The sequence below is a fragment of the Crocuta crocuta genome, unplaced genomic scaffold (genome assembly GCF_008692635.1).
Source record: "Crocuta crocuta isolate KB4526 unplaced genomic scaffold, BGI_CrCroc_1.0 scaffold279, whole genome shotgun sequence".
NCBI lineage: Eukaryota > Metazoa > Chordata > Mammalia > Carnivora > Hyaenidae > Crocuta > Crocuta crocuta.
This window is the reverse complement of record NW_027551570.1, coordinates 7,434,256-7,446,794: the sequence shown is the minus strand read 5'-3', so window position 1 is coordinate 7,446,794 and position 12,539 is coordinate 7,434,256. Positions and strand designations below refer to the sequence as shown.

At 37.0% G+C, this 12,539-nt stretch overlaps 1 protein-coding gene across 1 annotated transcript in view; it reads right to left on the bottom strand.

Annotated features, from left to right (window-relative positions):
• The window catches only part of LOC144220614 (serine/threonine-protein kinase Nek11-like), a gene marked incomplete at its 3' end in the record, with an annotated part of 113,954 nt that overhangs the window by 29,592 nt on the left and 71,823 nt on the right, over positions 1-12,539 (bottom strand). Inside the window, exons 5-6 of the mRNA XM_077750918.1 lie at positions 6,865-6,929; positions 4,909-5,035 (exon numbers count right to left, since the gene is read on the bottom strand). Of these exons, the coding sequence (XP_077607044.1) occupies positions 4,909-5,035; positions 6,865-6,929 (192 nt within the window). The remainder of the gene's footprint in view (positions 1-4,908; positions 5,036-6,864; positions 6,930-12,539) is intronic.

Below are 12,539 nucleotides of genomic sequence, written 5' to 3'. Positions count from 1 at the left end.
CAGGGCATGATCTCACGGTTCATGGGATCAAGTCCCATGTCGAGCTCCAGGCTAATAGCGCAGAGGCTGCTAGTGATTCTCTCTCTCCTTCTGCCCCTCCCCAACCTGTGCACTCTCTCACGCTTTCTCTCTCAAAATAAGTAAGTAAACTTAAAAAAAATGAAGCAAACAACAGCAAGCCACAGAGAGGTGGGAGGAGTGGGAAGAATAAGTATTCAGAATTGATACAATACATTATCTAAAATGTCGAGTTTTCACTAACAATGAGACATGCAAAGGAAAATGCCCATATACAGAGAGGGAAAGCAGGAAACAGAAACTACCTAAGAAGTCTCAGATATCAGATTTAACAAAGATTCCAATCAGCATCATAAATATGTTCAAAGAACTAAAAGAAACAATGTTTAAATAAGTTGAGTATGATACAAATGTGACACCAAATGGAGAATATCGGTAAAAAGATAAATTATTTTTTTAAAAAAAGCACCAAATAGAAATTCTGTGGTTGAAAAGTACAACAATTGAAAGAAAAAAAAATTTGCTACAGGGGCTCAACAGTAGACTTTAACTAGCAGAAGAATCAATGAACTTGCAGATAGATGGACAGATATTATAGAATCTGAAGAACAGAGAGAAAAATGAAGAAAAATGAACAATGCCTTAGAGAAGTGTAGGAGACCATGAAGCACACCAATGTATGCATAATGGAAGCACCAGAAGGCAAGGAGGGAGAGAAAAGGGAAGAAAAAAATACTCAAAGAAGTAATGGCTGATGACTATTCAAATCTGAGGAAATACATTCATCTGTATGTCCAAGAAGCTCAACTGACTCCAAGTAGGATAAATGCAAATCCACACCCAGATACACTGTCCTAAAAATGCTTAAATACAAAAACAAAGAGAAACTCTTCGAAGAAAATATTAAACAATGCTTAATAAACATTACTGGTTGAAAAACTGACTGTATCCAAGTATAGAATACTCTGCAAACATTTAAATGATATGTAGACATATTTTGTCAGTGCAGAGCAATATTTCCTTTCGCTAAGTGAAAAGAAGCAGGTTTTTAAATTGCAAACAGTATGATTTTTTTTACTGTAGTAACAAATACATTTATATAGATATATAAAGTGTCTAGCACATTAGCTGTCAATCACAGAGTAAGCTCTCGATAGACAATTCTGCTTCTGTTGCTACGGCTGTATCATGACCTTTGTAAAATTGACCAGGCTAGATACTATGTCCAGATTTTGTATCAGTCATTTCATGCTAGTCATTGAAAGAAGATATTAATATCCAAATCTACTGCACTTGGCTGAAATGTTTTCCGACTTAGCTTCTGTTGGATGAAAATAATGACACCAGTTCTCACTCCCTAGGAGGGCATTCCTTGCCCAACAGCTTAGTTCTAAATCCACTCAAAAATTTCTCAGACCATGGAAAGGTGAGAGAAATGGGCTCTCTTGCTCCAGAGCTTCCTTCACCAAGATGGGGATGTTGGCTGCCAGCTACTCGTAGGCCCCACATTAGCTACACAAACTGCTGCCAAGTTGGCCTGGCCTTCCTCAATCCTTCACCAGAAAATAGGCTCCTTCTCCACCCTGCTCCCTTTCCCTGTCCAGTTCGGGAACACTCTCCTGTGAGGATACTTTCTTAGTTCTGGCAGATCAGGCAGGTACTTGTTCTTCTCCATTTTCTTCTACCTGTAGCTAAGCCTTCTCTGACATTTCTGACCAACATCACTAAAGTCTGAACTCTGTGTTGAGTGGGAACTAGCCTCCTACAGTGTCTCTTAATCAGCCAACCCCTGGACCAGATCTCAGCAAAATCCTGGGAGCCTCACAATACACTCTGATACCCTGCTATTCCCATCACCATTCCCTCCACTAAAACTGTCCAAAGAACACCGGGGCACAAGATTAAAGAGCCATCTGGTTGCCTTTCACAAGAGAGATAAGATCAACAATGAAATATTCTGTTTCTTTTCTGTTTAATTATAGAACCATTATTCCAAAAGTATTGTTCTTTATTTGTTTCTCCTACCAAAACAATAAATTCCAACTATTCAAAGTTTAAATCAATTTAAAGAGCTGGCCTAGGAACCCAACTCCTATATTATATTTTTCCTTTAGGGGAAAAGTGTTCAGCAATTGCTTGTACAAATCAGCAGTGTTGAAGGTAGTGTCCTCAATGAACCTAATTATCCTAACTTGCCAGCATTTATAAACTTTTGGAACCTAACCCACTTTTAAGAGAGACTTCTCTGTACTTGATTGCTATAAATAAATGAATCCCAAAAGGTTTAACAGATTGCAGAAAGAGAATAAGGTTACAATGGGCAAACATTAACAGATGAAATATAATTAGTAGTATACCAATTCTTCATTAAGTATTATAGATATAATATGTACAGCTGTTAGTGCTAAAACAAAACACCTGTCAATTATTCACGAGTATTTCCAATTGTAACGAAATGTTCCACAGTAAACAGATGCTACACATTGAGATTCAGAAAAAAAATTCTCAACCCCATTCAATCTATTTTTTCTGAGTGTCTCCCAAAGATTACTCATCACACTTCTGTATCTGCCAATATAATTAATAGTTCTCTGTTATTCTTTCCACTTTAGGTTTGGCAATAGAAATTTCATTACCAGATAAGCCCGTTTTGATTTAGATACAACTAAGGTAATTACTAAATTCATAATAAGGTGGTTATTTGGGGTCAGGATGATGATAAGTCGTTAGCTTGTCCTTGCTGAATAGTTAATAATCTCTGCAAGGAGAGCTGACCTAATGCTCACAAAAAATATATTAAAATTCTCCTGTGTTTTTATATTGGGAGGTTTTAGGTTTTTTAAGTTTTGCATGAGTCAAATATCATATTTATAAGCCTAAAACCCTATATCAATACTATTCCTATTATTCTATAATTTTGATATTCCTGATAATTCCTATATTCTTTATGATATTTCTGTAATTCCCATATTAGGAATATTTCTCCAATTCTTTATGTAATATTGATATTCCTATAATTCTTTTGCAATACTAGGAACAGGTTTTTTTTTTTTTAATGTTTTTTATTTCTTTTGAGAAACAGAGCATGAGTGGAGGAGGGGCAGAAAGAGGGAGAGAGTGAGAATCCCAAGCAGGGTCCCTGCTGTCAACACAGAGCCCAATGTGGAGTTCAAACTCATGAACCGTGAGATCATGATGTGAGCTGAAATCAAGAATCAGATGCTTAACTGGCTGAGCCACCCAGATGCCTCTAGGAGCAGTTTGAAAAAAAAAAAAAAAATACAATAGACACAACTGAGACCAAAAGAACTGTTTACTTTCCTCTTCCATCTATGGGTTCTGTTGCCCAAGTTTCTGAGGAGACATACATCTGATTTGGCAAGCAGATGAGCCAGCCTTCTTGCTCCATGTAATTCCAAAGGCTTAGCAATGGGCTTCATAAATTAATTTATTCTTAATTCAAATGACAGGATGTAACATCTTCCTTACATACCATGTAATTTTAATCATGAAGAAATTATAGATTTGAACCTGTTTTTAAATATCCAAATAATAAACAGAATTAAGTGTAAAGAGAGTTGTAAATATGCAACCCAAATCCAATCCAAAGCCCAAGATTGATCTTCTTGAACTGAAGAAAGCTACTCAAGAAAGAGCAAGAAGACTTTTCTGGAGGGGCATCTAGTAGTGGATGCTCGATAAAGTAAAATCTAAAGAAACTCATCCCTGGAACGTACCTTTTGTTTATTTTGTTTTTGTCTGGGGAGGAGGGTGTTAGGGGAAGGCTATGATAAAGAAAAGTTGGTATATTGGAAAAGACCATCAGGGTAGAAACAGGCTAACAATGAAAAAATAAAAACCACAGAAGAACGTAGAATTGAATGATCACAAGAGTGAATTGAAGGGACAGGATGGATGGTCATCCGCCATAACCAGACCTAATGGTGACACTGTTCCCTCCCACTTGGGAGGCATCAGAACAAGAACAGGAGTAATGACCCTTATGAAAATCCAAAGTCATATCCACTATTGTGCTTACTTTTCCCTAGCCACAGGAAAGGTAACTTTCTACTTTATCCTCTTTAGAAGAATGAAGTAGACATAATCTTTCACAACGCTAATCTTTGAAAGCTCAGAAAGGGCCCAAGTTGATTTGCATACAATAATTATTTACTTAATTAACAGGCTCTCAACTAGATTGTCCTTTCAACCCTTAACAAGCTGAAAATTATATGATTCCTCTTCAAAGGAGAAGAGATTTTCCCCAAATAGGATCTACTGCTAACAATAGAATATAATTTTCCACATGGCTTCTGCACTGAGATTTAACTGGTTCCAAGACAAGGAATGAGAAGTTCTTTGGCACAAGAGATCACATAAGTGGAGAAATCTCAGAGGCATCTATCAATGAAAACTCAGACATTTTTTAAATTTACATTTATTCTTAAAAGCTAGTATATTCAGTAAAAATTCTTATATGCAACAAGAAGAAAAAAATAAAGCTGCACATTCTCCACAGATGTGAAAGTTAATTTTAAATAAAATAAAGCACAGTGTTTAGGATTACAACTACTTTATTTAATAGGCTAGCAGAAATCTATCAGCATTTAATGTTTATGATACATTAAGAAGTTTCCCTTGTGCTTCAAGAAGAAAAAAATCCAAACCAACCAATTAACCTATATATAAAGAGAATTTTTTAAATTAATATAATGGAAATAACAAGTTCGAAATCCAAAAAGTCTCTCCTTTACTTTGGTCAAAGAATGACTCATACTTCAAAAAGATAGTGAGTGGATGTAGCAAGTAAATGAGCCTAAAACTGAAATGCATTGTTGTCTAAGTGCAGCAGATGCGCACGTCCTTGGGACTAGCCCACTGCCCACTCACCAGATGTCCGACTTTGTGTTGTAACCTTGGTGTTTCAGAGCCTCTGGACTCATGTAATGAGGAGTTCCAGTTAAAGTGGTGGCTAGATCACAGGATCCCATTAGGAGTCGAGAAACTCCAAAATCCCCTTGAAATAAAAATTAATTTTTATAAATACTTTAAAACAATGAAAACCAGCCTGGAAATTAACAACTGTCTAATTTGACAATTTTAAATATGCAATGACTCATACAGTTTTAAAGGGAAAGAAAAGGAAAATAATATATTTTAAATTACACAAGGCTGATGAATAGCTTTAAAAAACATAGGCCTTAGGAGTGCCTGGGTGGTTCAGTCAGTTAAGTGTCCGACTTCAGCTCAGGTCATGATCTCATGGTTTGAGATCCCTTGTAGGGCTCTGTGCTGACAGATGGGAGCCTGGAGCCTGCTTGGGATTCCGTGTCTCCTGCTCTCTCTCTGCCCCTCCCCCGCTCACACTCTGTCTCTCTGTGTCTCAAAAATAAATAAACATTTAAAGAAACACACATACACACAAAACATAGGCCTTATAGGAGAATGAAGATTTTGAGCCAGGAAAGCTAATTATGTAAGCTAAAACTTTATATTTCTGGAATTATGGAGAACCAGCAACTTGAAACAAAAAGCTATCTCAGGTCTGAATAACAAACAAAATGATTCTGGAAGGGCTGAATATAATAGTTGCAATTTCATGTGAAGGGGGAGAGTTTGTTCTTTATTTACAATAAAGAAAAACATTTCAAATAAATGATCCGAGACTTTTGAAGGCCATGAGTATAAAAATTTGAATCTATTAGCTTCTTGTCAGTCACGTAACTAGTTACATGCTTTTATGTTCTCCCTTTCTAAGAACATCTTACAGGAAGACTAAAAATCCAGTAACTGTTATGAATGGAAGCAAGGTTCTGAAGTACTAAAAATTAACAAATCTATTATATCAACATTTTAATTATCTGTGACAACTGCCAGTTGCTTGTGATAAAATAAGTGGAAAACCTGTACTAATTAATCAAACTAGTAAAACAAGTCTAACTACTTGCAAAGTGCCTGGCATGGAGTAGGAACTCAAAAATTACTAGTTCAATCTGTCAAGAACATAGCAAATGTCTTACACTTCAATTTACATCAGATACTCAGAAACAAAATAACTGGGTTTTTTGACCCGAACCAAGAAAAAACAAAAGTTTGAGAAGTCAAAAATAAACCAGTGATGGTACCGCCCCTCTGGAAAACAGTGTGGAGGTTCCTCAGGAAACTAACAATAGAACTCCCCTATGACCCAGCAATAGCACTGCTAGGAATTTACCCAAGGGATACAGAAATGCTGATGCATAGGGGCACATGTACCCCAATGTTCATAGCAGCACTCTCCACAATAGCTAAAACATGGAAAGAGCCTAAGTGTCCATCAACAGATGAATGGATCAAGAAGATGTGGTTTATCTATACCATGGAATACTACATGGCAATGAGAAAGAATGAAATCTGGCCATGTGTAGCAACATGGATGGACCTTGAGGGTGTTATGCTGAGCGAAATAAGTCAGGCAGAGAAGGACAAATATCATATGTTTGCACGTATAGGAGGATTAGGAGGAACTTGACGGAGGAACAAGGGGGAGAAGAAGGGCGGAAATGGTGGGGGAAAGGGAGAGAGGCAAACCATGAGAGACTCTTGAATGCTGACAAAAACTGAGGACTGATGGATGTGGGGGGAGGGGGGATGGGCATGGAGGAGGACACTTGTGGGGATGAGCACTGAGTGTTATGTGGAAACTAATTTGACAATAAACTATTTGTAAAAAAAAAATAATAATAAAAAATAAACCAGTGATTACTCTAACACTTCTAGGTACTATATACTTCAATGTGGTATGTTGATAACATCTAGAATACACTCTTCCATGTTTATGGAATACATATTTTAAAAAAACCTTACCAATTTTAAGCAGATTATTTTTCAGAAATATATTCTTTGATTTCAAGTCTTCATGAAGAATCCTTCTACAAAAAGGCAAAAAAAGATATAGAACTTTATGAAAAATTTAATTTTTTATTCTTAATATAAATAATATATAGGTATATGTGAAGTGATTCACACATAAATACATATTCCCATACACATATCTTTCAGTGTTTAAAAGCTACAAATCCACAGCATATTCTAGTTTTCCTAAAGAAAAAAGAGTTTAAAAAATTTCTTTTTAACTGAGCAGAACCTGTAGTTGGGAAAAGAGTGATGTGGTTTAAACTCTTCCAATAGTTTATTGTGCTACAAATTTTCTTGTGTTTCTGTAGCATGATCTGTATCTACTAGCAATACACTTGATAGACCAGTTATCATAAAGCTTTACCATCTATTGTAGATAATCTATTACATGTTATATGTTCTACTTATATATAACATATTTTTATAGAACATATAATAGTTTTATGTTCTAGAAATATGTCGTATATATACACTATTATATAAAATCCAAATATTCAGTTTTTCTGTATTTGTGGAAATAGTAATATTGATGGTGATATTTAATAACAGATAACATTTATTAAGTCTTACTGTATAAGCTAGCAATATAAATTATGTCAATTAAGACTTCTGTTTCTGGAATTCTGAAGAACTAGACAATTTGAAAACATTTACCTAAAAAACACCTAAAACCATGGCATAAAGTATACAAATACCTTCACATATACACAGCTGAGCCTACAAGAAAATTCAACAAATCCCTGAGGATTTATACAAAAAGAAAACTGAAAATCAGAGTGGGCAGTAGGCACTGATTTCTCAGCTGCCCCAGGGGGTGTCTAAGATCAGCAACCAAATGGGCCAGCTTTAATGGCCTCATAGAAATAAGAGCCAAGACCTTGAGCCCATGTAACGTGGAGACTTGGAATATATATTCATACATATATATACATATGTCAGAACTCCATAGGTGGTTTGTACCTTAACTGAAGGGATGGCCCAAGAAACACTGACTCACAAGTAAACAAAATGACAAAAAAAGTTTATCTGTACAAGTCTGAACTCTGAGTGGTAAGAAAAAAATCTCTCTCTTCTTATTCTGTAACCCTACCTCTCTGCTCACTCACATTTGGGATTCAAATATGCAATAGCTGTATGGCTTCAGGAATCCCAAGCCAAGAAATTAACATAAAAATTGGTTCTCAGCTGCCTATACCCTCTTGGGGCATCTGGAAGAAGCAAATGCAAACTAAGAGTCAGCAAATAACACACAGTAAAATTACACCCCTGAGACTTTCAGATAATCTAGAAGGATTCAAACTATGAAGTAAGTATATTTTAAGAGATTAAAATCATAAAGAAAGGAATAGAAAACATAAAATAGAAACAGTATACTATCCAGAAAAAGATGATGCTGATGTGAAAAACGACCAGATAAAGGAGCACCTGGGTGGCTCAGTTGGTTAAGCGTCCAACTCTTGATTTTGGCTCGGGTGATTTGATCTCACGGTTTCTGAGTTTGAATCCCATGTCTGCTCTGCGTGCAGATCCCGCTTGGGATTCTCTCTCTCTCCATATCCCTCTGCGCCTCACCACTCATGCTCTCTCTCTCTCTCTCTCACTCTCTCTCTCAAGATAAATAAATAAACATTAAAAAAGAAAAAAGAAAAACAACCAAATATAATTTCTAGGGGAAAATGATTGAAATTAAAAACTCAAGAATAAAACCTCAGCTTCAGCTATAATGGATTAAGTTTATTTCACACAAAGTCTCCCACTTTCCACAGCTGTACTGAAAGCACTGAAAAACTTAAACAATGTAAAATCTGAGCAAAATTTAAAAACAACAACAGGTCTTTGAGGACATCGGAGATCAGCTAAGGCAAACTTAGGCAGTCAGCACCTGAGGAGCCAGACCCTGCAGACAAGGGGGATGCTGTGAGGTGAGCCCCACACTTGGGATTGTGCATTCCTCTCACGGCAGTTGACACGAGCAGAATGCCCTAGGCTAGAGCTTGCAGCACCTGCCCTTGGCTTATAAGACAACAACTACAGTTCAAGTCTACCAAGGCAGCTAGGACTTTAGGGGGACATTTTCCAGGAAAAAAAAGGGAACAAAAGAGAAGCGAGTGACCTCCAGCATGGACTTTTACCCTTGAGGCACTTGCCAAATCCTAAAATGTTAGGGGAAGACAGTAAAGAGAGAAGGCATCTGCTAAGAGGTTAAAAACTCCGCAGAGCTTTAAGTAGATTCACAAAGATGAGGATGGGTCTTGGAAGCCCTGAAGGAGTACTTCTTAGATACTGGAACAAGACTAGCCTTCACAAAGTCTGAAACCAGCCTGAAACCAACTCAGTGCCCGATTAGTTCAAGGTGATCTGCCCCTACTGTAACTACCACCCAGAAAAAAAAAAAAATAGATCCTCTCCAGGAGAAGATAGTACCATCCAACATCTCTACACTATTTCATATATATTGTCCATGATTCACTCAAAAACCAGCAAAAGAAAGTAGGGAGAGGAGAAAAAGGTATGTAACAAAACACAATGGTAGAAATACATTTCATATATTGTTAATCACAAAGGACTCAAATCATGAATTAAAACACAAAGAAACAGGAGTAAACTATTTTTTAAAAATTGATATGAAGAACACACTTTTTAAAAACTCTTTTTTAAGTTTATTTATTTTATTTTGAGAGAGAGAGCACAAGCAGAGAGAGAGAGGGAAAGAGAATCCCAAGCAGGCTCTGCACCATCAGAGCACAGCTTGACATGGTGCTCAAACCCATAAACTGCCAGATCATGACCTAAGCTGAAATCAGTAGTCAGACACTTAACCAATTGAGCCACCCAAGCACCCCGAAGAACACCCTTTTTTAAAATATATAAGGACAGAGGTTGAAAGCCAGGGGATAGAAAAAATATTCCAGGCAAAAGAAAAGCTGGTAAAAAGCAATTACCAGCTTAATTTACTAAAAAAGCTAGTAAATTAAGGATAAAGAGTATCAGTACATAATGAATAAACCAATAATTTATTGGGAAGAATTTTAAATTCTGTACTTATGTGCAATTTATGACACAAGCTTAAATACATTATAAAAATTAATGTTAATAGAACTTTAAGGAGAAATTGACAAATTCACAATCACAGGGGGAAATGTAACATTTCCCTCAGTAATTAATAGATTCAGTAGAAAAAATTAATAAGGATATAGACTTTAGCAAAACAATCATACGTTTGAAAAATAATTAGCTTGAGCTAATATACATAAATTGAATATTTCATCAAAAAACTTAAAAATCCATGTTCTTTTAGGCACGCATGGAATATTTTCAAAAACTGACGATGAACAAAGCAAAGCCTCAATACACAAAGCAAGCCTCAATAGATTACAAAGAATCAGCACCATATAGTCCACAAATTCTCTGGTCTCAATGTTAGAATCCCATCAGGTACTTAGAACAGTGCCAGGCACTGGCAATGACTGCTCAAGACAGACAAATTCTCTGTGTTAATGAAGTTTTCTGGTCAGGTAAATAGACAGAAAACAATTAAATGAGTGTATACATATGTAATATGATGTCAGTTAGCTTAATGCTATTGAAACAATAAAGCAGAGCAAGGGGTTAGAGATTAACCAGGATAGGGAGATGCTAGTTTAGATCAGGTGGTCAGGGAAGGCGTTAGAGAAAGTGACATGGGACAGAGATGTGAATGAAGCAATGGAATGAGCCATGGTTGGGGTGGTTGTTACCGTTAGTGCTCGTATTTCTACTATTGTCGCTACCACCAATATACCAAAAAGGAAAGTCTGTGTGAGGCTATCAAGCAAAAATGAATGATGAACTACAGGGAATGGTTTAAACCACATCGTCCTTCCCTCTCACTCTTCACATCCCACTCCCTGCTCAAGACCCTCTGTGACCCCTACTCTTGGCCAAATCAAAGATAGCTTCACATTTGGAGTCTTCCATTTCCAGCCTCCTCTTCCCCCTCTTTATACATCTGTAAGAAAAGGCGTGATAAAAGATTTTTTCCAAATGGTAATTTAATCATACAAAAAAATCTAATGAAGGAATAAGCATTTAGTTATATATTTGAAGTACCTTTTAAAAGGGAAAAAAACCTCAAGAATAATTACAAGCCAAGAAAATCTGGACTAAGAAATTGTCACGTCTCTGTTGAAGCCAATACGGCACTTGTTTTATCTTAAATGTAGCACACATGTTTCTTCCTCTATGTCACAGCTTAAAATGCCTTCCTCTCTCATCTTTGCCTCCCAGAATCCTGTCTGTCCTTCAGGACTGTATTGGATACAAACCTCATGTACCTCCTTGGAGCCCCCCGACTACCCCCTTCCTTCCAAAGATGCTGGTACTGAAGGCTAATTAGTCGCGTGCCTGGGGATGCCAGGTCCTCTGGCTCCTGCGACATCTGGACTAGGATGAAACACCACACTGCAGGACATGGAATCAAGCATTCCAACTGGCAATGTGAGGAACTAGATGACACAACCAAAAAGTGCAAGGGTGTTAACTCCTTTGGAGTGGACCAGTGAGAGACAAGAGGAGAAAGAAATTAGGCAATCACGTTCTCTTTTTTCTCCCCAGGGCATGCTACCCATGTTCTCTAAGCCATACAAATATCCCTGACAAGCAACCTGTTACCTTTCCCCAGGTCTTTGTGAAGTGATGGCCAGTACAGTAACACATACTTCTCTGCTTCATATCTTCACCTTGGTTCAATTTGTCCTCGCTCTTACCATCCTGGGTCTATACCACCCAAGGCAGATATCAGCATGTCAGTCCCCAGGCTGTGTTTCCTAGAGGCCCAAGATTAGAAACGGATCTCCCTGTATCACTTCCTGCTAATTCTTAACCACCACTCCTACCACCATCAGCAAGTTAGACATACTCTCCCACTTCTGTTCTCCTTTTGACACCATAGTCTAAAATTGACCAATCACTCTTGCTAAATTATAAGCTCTACAATGTTCATATCTTACCTGACTATATTATCCCCTGTAACACTATAAACTCTAATTAAATTGGTAGGTTGAACTTGATTGATTCCTTGGGTTTACATATATCTGAACTTCTCAAACTATTTTCAATTGACATCTTTCCAAAATGAGGCAAAGAACTAAAAACTGGGAAATTNGATACATAATAAATTAGAGGCCTCCAATGCACAGATTGAAGAGACATCTTTCCAAAATGGACTGTATAATTCCCTGACTTTACAAACAAAGGATATTTTTAACAACTCATGATTATAATATGCATCAGTTGTTATGGTGAATCTAATCACCAGACCTATACAGGAAGCCCCAATTTGGGAGCAGTATTTCTGAGACTTAGGCTTGGAACAGAGATGTGGCCTTATAAAATAAAATTTGTTCTTGAACCCCTAACTTAAAAACTATCCATGAAAAAAAAAAACCTATCCATGGCCCTGCATTGCTTCTAGAATAGAATGTAAAATCCTATACACGGCCTATGAGAGACTAGAAGATCTGGCCATACCAATGGCTCCAGCAGCCATAGCAAGAGCTCAGGGCAGGTCTGTATCATCTTTTCCTCTTCCACACTGTTCTTTACTCATGGTAGAGGCTCAATAAGTGTATGTTAGTTTTAGAAAC